This window comes from Trachymyrmex septentrionalis, unplaced genomic scaffold, assembly GCF_001594115.1.
Source record: "Trachymyrmex septentrionalis isolate Tsep2-gDNA-1 unplaced genomic scaffold, Tsep1.0 scaffold112, whole genome shotgun sequence".
NCBI classification, from domain to species: domain Eukaryota; kingdom Metazoa; phylum Arthropoda; class Insecta; order Hymenoptera; family Formicidae; genus Trachymyrmex; species Trachymyrmex septentrionalis.
Genome location: NW_017304248.1, coordinates 863559 through 882523, shown reverse-complemented (window position 1 = coordinate 882523; position 18965 = coordinate 863559). Strand labels below are relative to the sequence as shown.

The following is an 18965-nucleotide window of genomic DNA, read 5'->3' as shown; positions in this document are numbered from 1 at the left end:
AATTATTGCTTGTTCCAGTTATCTCGCACAAAATTTTAAATTAAAAAATCTTTATATTGCGCGCGCATTTGTAAATTTTATTTTCGCGCGGTTGGCCAACCTACTATCGAGGCTCGGCCGATATTTCATTGGACAGGTTTCTTTTTTTCGAACGTGCTGATGAGTGTCGGGAATACGAATCTCGGGTTTTCGAAAATTCTCTATAGGACAGCCAATCGTCGCGTTCAATGGATGTGTCGTAGATACGATACGATGAGATATCACTGATATCAGTGCTTATGGAGCATTTGCGTGAGTGAGACATCAAAATTTTTCATCTCTGCTGATCTCTACGCATACGCATAAATACCTACGGCGACCATGAGCGAGCCTCAGTCAAAGAAAACGAAGACCATGAGTTCGTTAAATCAGCTGAAAGACTTTACTACGATTGTCGCCGATACCGGCGATTTTCAAGGTAATAAATTCGAATTCGATTAGTAATGAGGACTGATACTTGTAATTTGTAATACGTCAGCGTGAAGGTAACGGGAGGAGGGAGATCTTGCAACACTTGCACTTTTTTCGAATGCGTCCCACGTGACCTCTTTGAATTTTAATAAGTCTGTTCTCTGTTTTTGCTCTACAACTTTTTTTTTGCCAAATATCAAACATGTATTTATTCCATTTAAAATTTTAAAGGGTACGTACACTAGTTATGATTATGTACTTTAAGATATATTATCATGGTTATCTTAAAATCTCTGTGTTTTATTATACGATTTGTAATTTTTTTTGTTCCTGTTGTCTAATTTGAGTATTAGTTGTTATCTTGGTTGTTATCACTACTACTAAATATTAAAACTTGCGCCACTTTTAAGATATATATAGGAGTAAGACGTATAGAGGGGTAAAACACTTGAATATCTCGAAAAGAAATTATTAATTTGAAAAAAATTATATTGTCTTAAGAGAGATAAGTAACGATGAAATCGAAGAAAAAAATTGAGAAAATTAATTTTTCAAAATCATTTTTTAAAATAGAATTGTATGATTTTTTTTATTACAGATTATGATTTGTATCAATGATATGATTTTTACCAGAAAAATACTTTTGGAACTTAAGTGGAATAGATATATGTTTGATATTTGATGAAAAAGAAGGTTGCAGAGCAAGAATAAAAAATATCTCATAAAATATTAATATTTTTTTATACTTTAATACTTTTATATGAAGAATAATTTAAAAAAATTAAATTACCTAAAAGAAAAATTACATTCTATTTAAAAAAACGGCGATGACTTTTATGTGACCTTGAAGAATCGTTTTTTTTTTCGACAATTGATTTTATCATTACTTTTAAACTATATAACTTTTAGAACATTTTTTTCTAAAGTTCCTTTTTAAAATATTGATTGAATGATGAGATTAGATATGAACGAAAAATGCTATATTCGATGAAGGAAATTTTTCACGCCTTATATGTACATTAACGTTATATAAGATATTCAAGTATTTGTGTGTGTGTGTGTGTGTGTGTGTGTGTGTGTAAAATATTCAAGTATTTCAATTTGAATGCCTTATTCTATATATGCACATTTTATCAATGTGATTTTGTTTAAAAGAAACTCGTTAATAATACATGCGTCTATATATGGATGCGTTAGCTGAATTATCTGAAAATTAAGAAAATTTTTCTTACGTCTAATCACCACGGCTTTTGATGATAAAGTGATGTTACAATAATTTTATTAATATACATTCTTGACTTATCTAAATACACGAGTTTATTTTATTTCTTTTATATTTGAAATTTTTATCGTAACTTTCCATGGATCTTCTGAAAAATTAAACGATGTTGACTAGATCTGTATCCTATTGATAAAATGATATCAGTGTATACGCGAAATATATACCATGACCTTTGCTTGTTGTATGTTGAACAGTAACCTTTAAAGAGTGAAGTGTTTATCACTCATGATAGATACATTGAACAGGAACAACATTTCAACAAATTATTAATAAATAAGTAATAAACGGATATTTTTAATATGTGTGAATATAAAACGATGGAAACAAAATGAAAATAATTATAAATATTGCAAACGATAAACATTAATATTATTAATATTATATTTTAATAATATTATATTATACTCTCACGATAGCTATGGAGCAATTTAAGCCTACAGATGCAACGACAAATCCCTCGTTGATTCTCGCTGCCGCTAATCAAAAGAAATACGCTCATTTAATTGAAAAAGCAGCGGCATATGGCAAAAAATCTGGATCGTAAGTATATATATTTATTATGTTATGATTAACTTATCGTTAAGCTATCAACTTTCGTGCAATGTTATTCAAGCATATTTAAATAGACTTAATATATTGATAATATATTATCAAGGTGCATGATACTTTAAGGATACTCGCGAATTGAAAATAGTCAGAATGAAATTTTTCTTGAAATTTTTTGAAACTCAACATTATACTAAAAGACATTAATACGCTTGTACAATTACATTGATTATTTCAATACTGAGATATCAACAATTTAAAAAATATGCATTTTTTATATGTGTCACCTATACAAAGTTTGAAAATGTCGCGTTTATTTTTTAAATGAAGGACTTAAATAGCAGTGATATGTTGATATGTTAAAAAAACAAGCATGCGATGGAGAAACATGAAAATCATATTTTTTCCGTTTAATTTGGAAAATGGAGAGCTGTGAAAAGAATACAGTTTTGAAATATTTGTCAATTCGTCATGTGAATCGAAGGAAGATTGTAATAAGCTGCGTTAATTTATACATACATTTTTTCCGCGTGTGCATAATACGGCCATAGAGACAGCTGCAACCAAATATTTTCTTTCACTGTCGGAAGTAAGAGTATCGCTACCGAGCATGCGATGGGATCCAACTTTTGAATGTTAACGTGGAAATTTTCTTTTCCAGTACTTTGACTGAGCAAGTTGAAGCAGCTCTTGATATCATATGTGTTTTATTTGGCAAAGAGATTTTAAATATAATTCCTGGAAGAGTTTCCACAGAAGTAGACGCCAGATTGTCCTTCAATAAGGAAGCCAGTATCGAAAAAGCAAAAAGATTAATCGCTCTGTATGAAGGGCTTGGAGTGAGCAAAGAACGCATCTTAATTAAGCTTGCATCGACTTGGGAAGGCATCCAAGCGGCAAAGTAGATAAGACACTAAATTTAAAAAAAATTACCTTATATTTGATTAATAAACATTCTATTAATAATTGGTAACCTTTTTTTTAGAGAATTGGAAGAAAAGTATGGAATCCATTGCAATCTGACATTGCTGTTCTCTTTTGCCCAAGCCGTTGCTTGCGCAGAGGCTGGAGTTACTCTTATTTCGCCATTTGTTGGTCGAATCTTGGACTGGTAAGTGTTCTAATCTCATTTGTTTATACATTTGTGCAAGAGTAAAACAATATAATTGTTTAGGTACGTGGCAAATACAGATAAAAAATCTTATGAAGCAAAAGAGGATCCAGGCGTTATTTCTGTAACACAAATTTACAATTATTATAAGAAATTCGGTTATAAAACGGTTGTAATGGGTGCCTCATTTAGGAATGTTGGTAAATATTTTCACTCATATTTACGTAATTATAAATTATTGATACATACATATTTATACATACATTTATATATTATATTATTTACTATTTTAACTTAAACATTCTGATAATAAACTCGTTTCCAATCATATTAAACATTCTGATAATTAGGTGAAATTAAAGAACTCGCCGGCTGTGATTTTCTTACCATAAGTCCTAACTTATTGGAAGAATTGGAAAAGACCAACGAGGCCGTACACAAAGTTTTGAGTGTGGAATCAGCGAAGAAGTGCGATATTCAAAAGATTAGCTTAGATGAAGCTGAGTTTAGATGGCTTTTAAATGAAGATCAAATGGCAACCGATAAGTTGTGCGAAGGCATTCGCAAATTTACCGTTGATGTGCGTAAGCTTGAGAAATTATTACAAGAAAAAATTCTGTCCATTAAATCAATAGAATAAAGATAATAACAGACCTCGATGATGTATTTACATATGTAAAATGACATAATAATTTACAAGGAAATAATATCGAATATACAGACATTCCTGTTATTCACATATTTATAAAATATATAATTATTTTTTAATAATTAACTTGTGTATAAAAAATGTAAAAAAAGAATGAACTCGAAGGAACAAAAATTATATATTTTTAGAAGTGCAAGATTTGTATTGTAGAATGCAAATATAAATGTAAAATAAATATAAAAGAAAAATAGGAGAAAAACATTTATCAAATATGCGATCCAAATTCAATTATATATATATATAATATATGTACACACACAAAATGTATATCCCTCTACAGATATTCTTTATATTCATGGACTTATTTTTCATTATTTAAAATGTATTTACTAGCAAAAATACATATATTAATGTAATATTCATATATATGATTTAGTGTGCAAATCCAGTGTCGTTAAACAACGTAGAGATTTTTTCCTATGCATAAAAATTTCCCTATCCATAAAAAAGATGTGTAGAAATTTAAATTCAAAAAGGCACAAATCGAGTTTTTTAAGCTCATTGTATTTCATAAATTCCAAAATTTGTATTATGGGACGTTTACGATACAGTCATTAATACTACAACACTACTGCGATGAATCGATCAGAAAAGAAAGATTTTTGTCGTAACAATGAGCTTAAAAAACTGACTGTCGCGGTCATCCGCTGATCAGAGTCGAATAGACAGAATTGCAGCGGTCGAGGATCCCCTAATTTCTTTTTCGTACTTGTGGATCGTTTAAAACGTTGAAAAATTATTTACTAAACTCTAAACATAAAATGGTTGAATAAACAGACTGCATTATTATATCTTAAATTATATTTTAATTTTTTTATAAAGAATTTAAGAAGCAGAATATTTGATGGCATCAATCTATGCTATAAAGTATAAAAAATTATTTCGGTTGGCATATCGCCTTACCATTTTTGCGCTATTACTTTACTATCTAATCATCAGAAACAAAATATATACGCGACAGAATCAGAGCTATATAAAATATAGGAATTACAAATCACTATTTGTATTTGAATATCGCGCTACTATTTAGGATCAAAATTTGATTGGCTAGCTGGTTTGGGTCTGAATTGCCGTTATGCGCGTTGTCTCACCTATTTTCTTCCATCATAGTTCCACATGGTTCATTCTCTGTCAACAGTTTTTATTAATTTGTTTTTTAGTAACTAAAATTGTTGCCTAAAAGATATCTGTATTAAATATTCTTATAAAGCTATCAGGTAAATAATTTTATTCTTTAAATTCATTTTTCTTTTTTTCAGTACTTTTAGTATAATTTTATAATGAAGGTAATATAATTCTCATTTAACCTTAAAAATTAATGTAACTTGTGTTTTTCTTACTAATGTAGATTAACTTTAATCTAAGTTTTATTTATCCTTTTCTAATTCTTAGAACTAGAAAAAGATAAGTTAAACTAAGATTAAAATTAATCTATATCGGTAAAAACGGGCATTAGCCTATATCCTTTTTGATTGAACTTTTTGCATGTTTCATTTTTCTTCTTTTTTTTCTTTATATAAGAGAAGAGAAAAGATGAACAGCAAGAAGTTCAGTTAAAAAGAAGAGATTTTTATGTCGTGCAACTTGGAAGGACAGATTGAATGTACGTTAAGTTCATCTGGTGACAACTAGCAAAGAAAATAATCTTTGTGAAAGCATTATTTTTTCATCTTTGTGGTTTTTACATCAGTTTGCCAATTTATTAAAACGTATTTATGACGTATTATGTATATTACAAAGAAGCAACATAATAATATACATATATTAAATTTTATACAAATTATATATATATGTGTGAAATTTGTTCCTTTTAGCTATATCCTGATAAGGATACAATATTGTTTTAGAATGTTATATGAATATTATTAACAATTAAAATAATATAATATTCCAAGAATATTAGTTAATATTTTTAATATTATGAATGTATTCATATATCTATTTTATATATATATCTATATCCTATATTCGTAGTCAGGCCTTATTTAAAGCTTTTTAAATTTATCTTTAGATGCTCAGTAGCCAATAAAATAATTCATAGATTATCTGAAGATAAATTAAAGGAAGCATTGGATATGAGATGTAACTGTGAATACAAGCCTTAATATTCTTGATATTATTCCTTTAATAACGATGAAATATTATTAAAATAATTATTAATATTAATTATTATTATACAGTACCTCAATGTGAATTTACAAGAATCTGTTCCTTCACTTTTGTCCCATCAATTGACGAAATCGCAATGTGAAAAATTTCAGATTTTCGACTAACTTTTTTATAGTATTGTTATAAGAATGAAATATTTTTTATTTGATTATTGTTTATCTGTTTTTATCTTACTAAATTGTGAGATATCAACTTCGCACGTGATAAACTAAAAAATATGCTTTCTGTTCAGAGGTGTAGCTTGATGAAGTTATACAGATCTCGGTGAAGTTTGATGGGGAAACTAAAAATAGGTGTAACAAGCTAGGGTTAAAAGAATGACAAATATTCAAATGAATGACAGTCGATTTAGATGTATAATATCATTGTCTTCATTTCTAAGAGATTGATTGAAAAGTTCTGTCACTTGTGTGTAAAATTTTGCCTCATCTTCGCGTTATTAAAAGGAATTCTTCTCATTAGCATTCTAATATTCGCTTCTAACACATGTGCGCACATACACATGACTTATAAATTAAACCGAGTAATCTTCACGCGATACACCTTAGATAATGCTAATACTGGCGGTATTATAACTTTCAAGTCTCACTCGAAAATACTGATTAAAAGAGACATTATTATTGTGTGTTTTGAAAAGCTCTTGACATCAGCTATTAGATTTTGAAATAGAAATAGGGTGTTTCATAAACAAAAAATCAATTTGACTTTGACTTGATGGTGCCATTTAAGGTCAAATTACTAAAATCAGTACATCAGATTATTTTAAACTCTACAATTTTTGTATGATCCTACATTTTTCTCAGAAATGCTCACTTTAGAAACGCTTACTTTAGAAATACTTTAGATTCTTTAGAAGACAAAAAAGTGCAAAATCAATGAGTCATTACGTTGACCAAATTAATGTTTGTCTGCAATATAAACTGTCCAATGTCCAACAAGATGCAATGCGTGCATTGCTGTAATAGACTAACATTTTGAATAATATTTGCGTTAAGCAAGCGATAACGTGAATAAATAAGTATGAATGAATAAATATAATAATAAATAAAGTACAAAAATGAAAACTACGTTTTGCCTTTTTTTTGCGATTTTCTTCAAAACGAAGCAAAAACAAGCATATCTCTAAAGGACTTTTTTCTTAGTTTATTGATTCTCTACATGCACCCGAAATTTAGCCATTTAAATTCGGAATCATCCTGTTGTGTATAGATATATTATTACTATTTCTATATATTCAACATTATTAAATATAAAATTGAGATCTTTATGAGATTTTACTACGGTTAGTTGTTTGTATTGTTCTGCAGTGTATGATCCTGTATATGGCAATTGGCAGATTCTTCAGTGTTGTACGGCAATCTTGCTGCTTGAAAAACCAGTACAGCTTTTATACAACTACTATGACTTCCTTGCTGGTTCCTCCAGCGTCTGTCCGTGGGATGATGTGCTTGGATCGTGATGCATTTACAAGAGTTGTGACTGTATCTACGTTAAAGTTACGTGATATTTCTGTCTCAAAAAATATACGTGTATTAAAGAAATATTTGTTAAAGATGTGTAATTTTAAATCAGTTGAAAAGATAAATGATGGAGCTATTATTTATCTAAATCCTGATATTGTCACGAAATTTGAAGATATTACTGAGGATGATAGAAAACTACTAGTAGATCAATATGAATATTTTAGTACAATGGACATTACACTAAAGTATGATAATTGGCGTCGTGATGTGATATTAAAATCAATTCTCCCAGAAGATATTGAAGTTCCTACAGCGTACAGTTTAGTAGGACATATTGTACAGTTGAATTTACGTGATGTACATTTGCCATACAAATCTATTATTGGTCAGATATTTCTCGATAAGACTGCGAATGCACGAACAGTAGTAAATAAAATAGATACAATTAATACATCGTTTCGATATTTTGCTATGGAAATCCTAGCAGGTGAAAGAAATACAATAACATCTGCAAAAGAACATGGTTGTACATATCAGTTTGACTTTGCGCAAGTGTACTGGAATCCACGTTTATCTACTGAACATTCACGAATTATAACATTTATGACCGAAGGTGATATTCTATATGATGTATTTGCAGGAGTAGGACCCTTTGCAATTCCTGCCGCACGTAAAAAAGTCCAAGTATTTGCTAATGACTTAAATCCTGAATCTTACAAATGGCTTCAAAAAAACGCTCTTATTAACAAGGTAAAAGATAATTTTAAAGCTTTTAACATGGATGGTAGAAATTTTTTGAGAGAAGTTGTTAAAGATAATATTTTGACGAGACGGGCTCAAAATTTACCTGGTTCTGAACATATAATAATGAATTTACCTGCATCAGCTATTGAATTTTTGGACATACTTCCTGATTGGTTTACACAAGAAGAATTTAAAAATGTATGTCTTAAGCCACCTATATTTCATGTATACTGTTTTGTGAAAGTAGATAAAGGAGATGATGTTTGCATGTTTGGAAGGTTATTGGTTGAGGAAAAACTTGGTTATACATTATCTGCTGAATCTATTGTTAGTATACATAATATCAGGGATGTTTCACCAAATAAACAAATGATTCGGGTATCATTTTTACTGAAAACACTTACAGGCGAGGAGCCAGCAACGAAGAAATTTAAGATTAGTTAAATAATTTAAAATTAGTGTGATTAATTATTTATAATAGTTTGTTTATAAAGAATGATGTAACAAAATACAGAAAAAAATGGGGAAGAACAAGATTCATAAAAATAAAAATGTTTCAAAGTCGCAACAATTCGTAGTATTAAGTTAAAGGTTAAAGCACTAAAAGTGATTACTAATTTAAAGAAAATAAGTGATGAGTATTTACAAATTTTAAATCGATATATGAGATATCATGAGATTGCACTTTATATATTGTTGGTCATATTTGTCGAACGATTTCCCGTCTTTAATTTATTGAACAATCTGAAATTATCAAGCGTAAAATAAAAAAGTCTCAATACTTATTATGTTTTTTATTTAAATATTATAAAACACTTAAAAATTTATATGTCCATAAAGAGATCCGGATAAATACAATAGTAAGCATTAATAATTTTGATTAAATATAGTTGTTTTTGAAAAATTATTTTTAACTTTAAAAAATTATTTTACGAAGAAAAATAAAATATTAAATAAAAATAAAACATTCGGCTGGAGCTATGGATTAGCTATTAAGGAAATTAGAAAATTTGCAAGCATCTAACTCCATAGCTTGATACAAAATAAATTTATTAGAAATCGATCAAAACAAATAAAGAAATTTTTATGCCTAAAATAATGTTAGCACAAACGGATGTAATGACCTCAATGATGGAGCGAATATAACTTGATACTAAGAAAAAAGAAAATAGATAGATTTAATGTATCTTTTACAAATTATACTGTATGCATTTTTAATTTCAAATGTTAATTCCTTGTCAATATGATATTACACATACATTCTTTATTATAATTTTTATAATAAATATTACAAAAAATATATATATAGTTTTTATTATTTAGCTTTCTTATACCTTTTTCTAGATTATCCAGTATATCCAATATTTACGTGCTATTGTTTTATTGAAGTTTTATAAAGTATTAGATATAAATAAAGCAGATAAATATCATAAGTATACGTATATCATAAGTATACGTCATGTGTAATAAAGAAATAATAATAAATTGCATGTTAGTTAATGTATAGAAAAAACTAATTATTTTTTAGTATATTTCTTTTCATTTTAGAACAATATGTCGCAACAAATACGTCATTTTTATACAGCAAGTTTGATAGTTGTAGGAGATGAAATTTTACGTGGACAAATAATTGATACCAATACATCATATCTGGCACAAAATTTAACTGCTGCTGGAATAAAACTACAGAAAGTTATAATGGTCTCTGATATCGTACGTATTATTTACGATTAGTACGTATTACTTACGATTAGTACGTATTATTTACGTAAAAGATTGTGTCATATTTAAATCTTTTATTAGGTGGATGATATTGCTAAAGAAATACGCAATACATCAAAGGAGTATTCTGTTGTATTTACATCTGGTGGTGTTGGACCTACTCATGATGATGTAACTTATGAGGCTGTAGCAAAGGCTTTTGAACTAAAACTTGAATTAAATCAGAAATTATTTGATATATACACTCGAATGATTCCTAATCAGGCCGAAATAAAACGACTTGCTATTGTTCCCAATGCATGCAAGATTATCAACATTGATTCAGGTACACATATTTTCTTTCAAAACTTACATTTTAATTTCTTCGCTCTCAGCGCACATATGTTGTCATTGTCATGACCTTAAGTCATTTTTCCTTGATAGGTCTCAGTCTCTTATATTAATTTTAAAGATATTAAGAGTTAAAGTGTAATTTTAGTAGTAAATTTTCATCTTGGAGACTATACTCCGATTGACTTCAACTTCGATGTTGTTAAAGTCATGATCCTGAATGAGTTTTAGTTGGCAGTCACTCTTTATTAATCTTCACTCACCAGACTTTTTTTTTGCTCACGCAGATGCCAATCGTGAGATACTATCAGATATTTTAGTATACAATTATGGAGTAAATATTATTAATTTTTGTCAAAAATAATTTTCTTTGATAATTTTGAATAATATGGAACGTGCCATTAAAAGTTAAATTTTATTAATTACAATATAAAATAATTGTTTAAAGAAAACATGTTCTCACGATTTAATGAAATGCTTTATAAAAATATTTTATAAAAAATATTTGTATCTTAATCTATATTTTTTATTTTTTATTTTATTTCTATATACTGTAAAGCTTCCATAATAATGTTTTACAGAGGAAATAATGGTAAACATGAAGGAAGTCTCGATGATTTTGACTTTAACGTATGTTATAATGACTCTAAGTGACTTCCAACAGGTTTTAACCGTCTCTCGTTATTCGTTAAGGTTTAAGAGGATCCTAAAGTTGTCTCACTTTACCATCAATTCCATTCAGCGATAATTCTTTGAATTGGATTTACGGATTGCAAAATTATTTCTATAGAATTAAAGTACACGCAAATTAAAAACATTCGAAATATTTGATTTCACGAGAAAATCGAAAAAAAAATTCATTTACTTTTGGTTTGTACAGTTGTTACTTGAAATTAATATTGGCTTGATATAAGAGTGTTATAATTCATGAATGAAAACGACAAAATTTATAATGCATGATGAAAAATTTATATTCATTTTTTTTTATCTTAATGTATAATATTAACATATGATATTATATTTTCAGAGGCTTTTCCAATAATAAATATAAAAAATGTTTACGTGTTACCTGGTTCCCCAAAGTACTTTAAGCCTGCTGCAGATACAATAATTTCTCGTTTGAAAGGAAGCACGCCATTTCACTTTGAACATATAGATATTGCATTGAATGAACTATCAATAGTAAACATTTTAGATAAACAAGCAAAACGATGGGATGGTAAAATAAAAATTGGTAGTTATCCTCAATATGAATTGCAAACATCTTTTACGAGAATCACTTTAGAAGGACCTGAAGAAACAATTGCAGAAGCAAAAGAGGAACTTTTGTACCATTTACCAATACAAAAAATTATAAATTTGAAACATAAATACAGCAATTTTCAAATGAATATTGTACTAGAAAACAGTAAAAGTGAAAAGCATATTAAAAGTGCATTAGACATATTGAATGATTGTTATGAAAGGTGCGTTTGTAACATGTTACATATTATTGCATTAGGATATTACAAATAAGCAGAGAAGCGTGGTCGTGGCTGAATCTTAGTGCTAGTGTGTCTAATTTATATGTGAATTTTTAATCCTTAGTTAGCACACGTAATTTTACTTCCATAGTCCTGAACAGGAGTATCCCCTTAATCAAGTGTCTAATTTTTTTAATTTTAAAATGCATTGATTAATTGTAAATGTTTAAAACTTTTTTGGAAGGATTTAAGGAAGAGCCTCATATAAATTGCCGCTATTAATAATCTATTATATCTGTTCTTTATAGATATAAACAAAATGAAATTTTCATTAGTTTCAATGGTGGTAAGGATTGCACAGTAGTTTTGCATTTAGCTGCTACCGTCGCTAAATTGCGTAATATTTCATCTTTACTGTGCTTATATGTAACAGACGATTCTTTTCCGGAGGTAAGAGTCCTAACCATTAAATAGATAATAAAAGATGTAACGAGAATATATTTTTTTTCACACAAGAACACGCACTATTTCTGTTATTGAATTGAGCTCTGAATTAATTCTGGATTAAAGCGATTGAATTCGATTCATTAAAAAGTCTGTACTAAATGAATCGATCTGTTGGAAATCGATTCAAATAATATTTTTTTAGTATGATAGTATTATATAAATTTATCAAAAAACAAACAATTGAACAATTAAAATACCATTCTAATTTTCCTTCAAGTTAAATAATTTTAATTTAAAAATCTAGATACACACTCACACATACAAAATAACATCCATTATTAACTACTGACTAAAATGTACATAAACACTATTAAATTCGGTTTCATAACAATTGGTATTACATCATAAAAATCAGAAATTTAACTAGCATTTATACAATTTATCCAGTAATTAGTTAATAATATAGATAATAATGAAATCCAATTAACGGTGATGTGTGAACGTAATCCGCTGTTATGCCATTAAAAAATTACAACTGCTAACTAGACAGGGTTGTCTACTGATAAAATATAACTGACTAAATATAATCAAGTCACTTATGATAAATATAATCAAGTTACTTTTACCAAAATTAAAAATATAACTGACAGATTGATTTTTTTCATCTATGTTATTAAGTACTTTTTCAACTATTTTTTAATTTGTAAAATAGTAGATATATCATTTATCCTATAAATCATGAATCCTTTTTCAAATAGAATATCTGTTGATATTGATATTCTGTACATGTAGGTAGAAGCATTTGTGGAGTCAGCTGCTCGATATTATGGTTTGGAGATAATACGGGTACAACGACCGATCAAATCCGCATTATCTGCATTACTGGAAGAAAAACATTATTTGAAAGCAGCTGTTATGGGTACGAGAAAAGGTGATCCAGGTTCCGAAAATTTACAAGCATTTACACCCACTGATCCGAACTGGCCACAATTGATACGTGTAAATCCCATTTTACATTGGTCCTACAGTCAAGTATGGACATTTCTATTAAAGCACAATATTCCTTATTGCTCGCTTTACGATCAAGGATACACGAGTATTGGCAATAGAAATACTACGATACAAAATCCGTTATTAAAGGATCCTAATAATCCTTCGCTTTATTTACCAGCTTATACTTTGACCGATAAATCTGCCGAGAGAGATGGCAGAGAAAAATAATATTTGATTTTTTTAGAATTTAATATAATCCATGATCACACACACACATACACACACACACACGCACGCACGCACGCACGCAAATGAATTAATATTGTGTATACTTAGTATATTAATAATTAGTATTATTACACATTACCGTTAACATTAATTATTTCCCTCATTCTTTATAATATATGTATTGTTTTTAATACAAATAGCATCTTGTTACGTATTAATACGAAAGTTGTTAATATATAAATTTAATTATGCACATAAATTATTTAAATACTTATATTTAAGCAGTTTTGCAAAATAAATTAATTTTTATAAAGACCTTTGCATATTCTTTTACTTGAAGAATTTGACCTCAAAAACTATTCGATCACAATCAACGTTCTAATATGGATTCCACTACTGATAAATATATAGTTTGATAGTTAACTGACGTAACATAGTAGCATACATACAATGCCTATCAGCAAATTGAGGATTATCTTCGATTAATCTTCTTCGGAAGCCATTTAAGCTTGGATTTGAATGGATTTAGATTCCACACACACACACAAATTTGAGTTACCGCGATACATATAAAGATTCAACGTTATAGAGAAGTGAAGTGGAGTCTGAAATTAGTAAATCGACATGGTGAACGAAAGTGTTCATTGGGAGGCAAGAGTTCTATCAGCAGAACCAATACGATTGCTAGGATGGAACGTCCCTACTGAGGAACTGATTCATATACCAGAACATTGGCTGATCTATCCTGAACCCAATCCTTCTCTTCACTATTTACTAGCCATTCTATACATAATTTTCACCTTTGTAGCGTTACTCGGAAATGGACTTGTTATCTGGATATTTTGCTCGTAAGTTATTACACATACAGTAATTGAACATTGAGCAGTTAAATATTGCTTAACTTACATAATAATGCTGTGCAATATAATTTAATTTTTAATAAGCATTATTTTTTGGAATTAATAAAATTTAGCTTTTTATTTATTCAATTATGAGTTTTCTTTAGTAGATACATGTTAGTTTATTAATTCTTACGTCATAATTTAAAATGTGCCAAAATTTAGCATGTCATTATATGTACTAAGTGTTATTTATGTTTCAAAATCTTCTTTTCTTTGTAGAGCCAAATCGTTAAGAACATCTTCAAATTTGTTTGTGGTGAATTTGGCATTTTGCGATTTCTTCATGATGCTCAAGGCACCGATATTTATATATAATTCCTTTAATACCGGATTTGCTACTGGTCATTTAGGATGTCAAATCTTTGCCTTTATGGGTTCGCTTAGTGGAATTGGAGCTGGTATGACAAATGCTGCTATAGCGTATGACAGATACAGGTATAAATATCAAGTAAATGTACAAAGTTTATTAATATATATATATGACAACTACGTTTTTTACGTAATTGAAAAGTATAAATTCAAAGATTGAATTCTAAATTGTTTAAACAGTAAAAAATTTTAAACAGGATTTTAAATTATTCAGATTATGTTTGAGCATAAAAATTTGAAAGTTATTAATATTCATTTATTAGTGATGATTTATTAATGATTTAAGACTTTTGTTCGGAACATAGAAAACATACTTCAATTTCAACTAATTTAATCGGGGATACATTTCCAAAATATCTATGCGGGGTCCTTTCTTCATATTCTTGCATATCCTCCATTTTAAAACAAAACATTTAATAATTATATTTTGATTATTGTAAAGCAATAAAGTTATTGAACTTCGACTATTTCGACATTGTTAATTTCTATAGTTCTGTAATTTAAGAAGTCGATATTTTTTTAAATGAAGCGTTTGCAAAGAAAATTTCCAAATGAAAATTGTTTATATTGAGATTATAAATTCACACTTTAAATTTGGTGGTTTAACTTGGAAATATCTTATATGACTTGCTAATGATATAATTTTAATGATATAATTATATGTATACGTTACAATGTTATAAAATTAGTGTTATAGCTCGACCACTTGATGGGAAACTATCTCGCGGTCAAGTGATACTCTTTATTGTACTTATCTGGGCGTACACAATTCCATGGGCCTTGATGCCAATAATGCATGTCTGGGGTCGATTTGTGCCTGAAGGTTTCTTGACAAGCTGCACTTTCGATTATTTGACAGATAGTCCAGAAATAAAATATTTTGTGGCCACGATATTTACCTTCTCTTATTGTATACCAATGTTACTCATCATATATTATTATAGTCACATTGTCAGCCACGTTATTGATCACGAGAAAGCTCTTCGTGAACAAGCAAAGAAGATGAATGTCGAAAGTTTGAGAAGCAATGTCGGTGCAAATACTCAAACTATGGAAATACGTATAGCTAAGGTATTCTTCATATATACAAATTTTCCCTCCTTTTGTTACACATAGAAGAATACAAATACAATACAGAAATAAATTTACATACATACAAATTACACACATAATAATTATTTAGGAATTGTTCTCATTCTGCATATAAAAGTACTAATATAAGAGTACGTAAAAATAGTATCAAAAAATCAAATTTTTACGATATAAATAAATTGAAATACCTTATCAAATCTTGTTAGTGTTTTGAAAAACTTTCGAGATGAGCTACAAGAATATGAAATGAAAAATGAGCGTTTCAATTTAAAAAAATGTATTTGATCTTGGCCTGACTTTGCCACCCAAGATCAAACTGATAAAATCAGTAAATACATCTTTTTAAACCCTATAACTTTTGTCTAATCTTATAATTAATCGAGATCGAAACAGAAATATTCCGACAGCGACTTCTCCCGTTATAGATATATTCTCTATTTTGCTCAAACAATAGCTCAAAGCTATTATTTCATAAAATTGAATTTTTTCTCTACTTCACCATTTTCTGTATCTGTTATGTAAACATTAAAATAAGAAAATAAATAAGTGATACAAGAGCGAGCAACACATCGACTTATCAATTATTGTTTTATATATATTCATCATATACATTAAATCACGTGTGTTTTAAAGAATTTATGACATGCGTCAACTTTTTTTATAGGCTGCAATAACAGTATGCTTCCTCTTTGTTCTCTCGTGGACTCCATACGGAGTTCTCGCGATGATCGGTGCTTTTGGAGATAAGACATTATTAACTCCTGGTATCACAATGATACCGGCATGCACATGTAAATTTGTGGCCTGTTTGGATCCATATGTATATGCCATAAGTCACCCAAGATACAGGTAGAGACAAAAATAAAAAATTCTGTTTTTATTCCTTTTTTATTTAAAATTACATACCATAAGATAATTATTCGATCTATTATTGCAGCTTACGATTATAATGTCAGATGGTAAAAGATCCTTTTACATATCTTATGAGGAATTAATTTCTAGTGGAATTCGTTTAAACACCTCTCAAAATAGCCTATCACATCCTTATCCACCTACATATATATCTCCCCCCCCCCCACCGTCACTTTAAACATCTTATTACACCTCAGAATTCGATCAGTGTACTCTTACACATCCATGAACATTATCACTTACCCTCGCTGCACTTCATCACTAATCCTTACTCTAAACATCTATGAAATGTTCTCTTTTATTGAGTGTAACTAAGAGATATTTCAACATTACTCATTTTTATATTTTGATAACTTAAGGAATCACAATATGTTTCAAACTAAGCGTGCAAACAAACTTCCAGAGGAAAATTTTGTTTGAGGAGGGATTTTTTAAGAAATTATTCAAATTTTAAGCTTGAGGATTTAATTATCCGGGAACACCCCTGATAATAAATTCATATTTATTTAATTTCTCTGTTTTGAATTTACAGCTGCATTAATAGATCCATTTTTGGTAAATATTTGGTAATAAAGATTACCCTCCATTGACATGTTATCAAGGTCATGACTAAGAGGAACTTGCGGACTCTGATGATTTTAGCCAGCGCTCCATTAAAAAATTACTGACAAAAAAATATTCATCATTAAAACGTAACTTTTTGAATACGATTCTTTTCCGATGAAAAAATTCTCTATTCTAAAAACACTTTCTCTACTTCGAAGCATAAATTTTCTGTTTTAAAAACACAAATCCGCTCTTTCAACTCGAGAGGCGACTTTGAGCCACCACTAAGTTTTATATGGCAACTCGAGTGGCGAGGGAAATATATATATATATATATCTGTGTCAAGTCAAGGTCATTGGAGGATGGTCCCTAATGTTTCTATTACTAAATATTTACCCAATTTTTTAATATTGTTAAAATTAATTCAGAATAATCACTTCATGAATATTATTTTGCAACAGACTAGAACTGCAAAAACGATTACCATGGTTAGAATTGCAAGAAAAATCTGTGGACACGCAGGGTTCTACATCCGAAGTAGTGAATATGCCATCATCTTAAATCTTGTTTAATTTTATCTTAAACAGTAACTATTTAATTATGAATGATCAATTGCTATAGTCATCATTAAGATTATGTTCTTTATTACTGCAGTAATAAAATGATTGCGTAGTCTATATCAATGTAGTTACAAGTAATTGTAAATATATAAATGTGAATAATGTAAGCTCTTAATAAATACAATATTGTTCAATCTTCCTATTCTTTGTTACGATCATGTTTATTGCTAATGTGTGATACTTCTTATCTGTTACATAAAAGACAATATTGACATCAGGCGTGTAATTGTATTCTTTTTAAATCTTTTGCTTTTATAACATTTTTTTTTATAGGTTTATAACTTTACGTCAGTATTGATATTAAATCTCTTATAAAAATCATAAAACGATACTCTGGTATGTAAAGAAAACAAAATAAAATGTCTTTATATTTTTTACATGGGTACGTTGTAACTTGTGTACACATGTTCCGTCACTGCAGATTAGATTTAGATTTAGATTAGATTAGGATTAGAGACGCGTTAAGGTTAGACACAGATACAATATATATTTTTCTGTTACAGATTTTACTGAAATTACTAACTTGCATAGAAAAGTTGGCTCAGGTCGGCTCGTGTCGCGATTCATGTTGATCATGATAGAATCAATCATCGATTGGCCTAGTTTACGTGCACTTTTCAAACGGGTATGAACTTTTAATATTCTATTGAGTTATTTTAATTTCAACAATACGTGATAATATATGGATATATTAGTTTATATGACTTGATTTACCCCGAAGTTATAATATCGATGTTATAAAACTGGCCAATCGATAGTAAATTTTGAACACGGCCATGGAAGTAGAAGCGCGATGGAACGTACATGGATGCTGCCTTTAACTATATAACTATGCTAGTTGGCTTTCTCACGCCGTACTCTCTTTG

The 18965-nt window shown here is 28.9% G+C and overlaps 2 protein-coding genes across 4 annotated transcripts; both read left to right on the top strand.

Moving 5' to 3' along the window:
* The first annotated feature begins 260 nt into the window (after positions 1–260).
* Positions 261–4041, top strand: LOC108751908 (probable transaldolase). The gene is made up of 6 exons (XM_018492397.1): positions 261–457; positions 2149–2272; positions 2940–3179; positions 3264–3389; positions 3453–3589; positions 3740–4041. Exons 1-6 carry the CDS (start codon positions 361–363, stop codon positions 4027–4029), a joined length of 1014 nt encoding a protein of 337 aa, XP_018347899.1. The 5' UTR covers positions 261–360; the 3' UTR covers positions 4030–4041.
* Positions 4042–5119: 1078 nt separating this feature from the next.
* On the top strand, positions 5120–18330 carry LOC108752090 (FAD synthase-like). Of its 3 annotated transcripts, XM_018492714.1 has the most exons (9): positions 7880–8480; positions 10023–10187; positions 10278–10521; positions 11554–11836; positions 14335–14505; positions 14779–14994; positions 15618–15999; positions 16685–16869; positions 17941–18330. In XM_018492714.1, exons 1-9 carry the CDS (start codon positions 7959–7961, stop codon positions 18038–18040), a joined length of 2268 nt encoding a protein of 755 aa, XP_018348216.1. In that variant the 5' UTR covers positions 7880–7958; the 3' UTR covers positions 18041–18330. The 3 variants fall into 3 exon arrangements, with proteins under 3 accessions (XP_018348208.1, XP_018348216.1, XP_018348211.1); XM_018492706.1 differs by lacking the exons at positions 14335–14505; positions 14779–14994; positions 15618–15999; positions 16685–16869; positions 17941–18330 and adding exons at positions 5120–5315; positions 12298–12439; positions 13229–13710 and having other exon boundaries at positions 7575–8480; positions 11554–11992; XM_018492709.1 differs by lacking the exons at positions 14335–14505; positions 14779–14994; positions 15618–15999; positions 16685–16869; positions 17941–18330 and adding exons at positions 12298–12439; positions 13229–13710 and having other exon boundaries at positions 7880–8049; positions 8371–8480; positions 11554–11992.
* The last annotated feature ends 635 nt before the right edge of the window (positions 18331–18965 follow it).

Coding starts and splice junctions, on each gene's coding strand:
- LOC108751908 (XM_018492397.1), top strand. CDS start 361: ATGAGCGAGCCTCAGTCAAAGAAAACGAAGACCATGAGTTCGTTAAAT. Junction 3,180..3,263: donor GAAGGCATCCAAGCGGCAAA/GTAGATAAGACA, acceptor CCTTTTTTTTAG/AGAATTGGAAGAAAAGTATG. Junction 3,390..3,452: donor GTTGGTCGAATCTTGGACTG/GTAAGTGTTCTA, acceptor ATAATTGTTTAG/GTACGTGGCAAATACAGATA.
- LOC108752090 (XM_018492706.1), top strand. CDS start 7,578: ATGATCCTGTATATGGCAATTGGCAGATTCTTCAGTGTTGTACGGCAA. Junction 10,522..11,553: donor GATTATCAACATTGATTCAG/GTACACATATTT, acceptor TTATATTTTCAG/AGGCTTTTCCAATAATAAAT. Junction 11,993..12,297: donor TTGAATGATTGTTATGAAAG/GTGCGTTTGTAA, acceptor TGTTCTTTATAG/ATATAAACAAAATGAAATTT.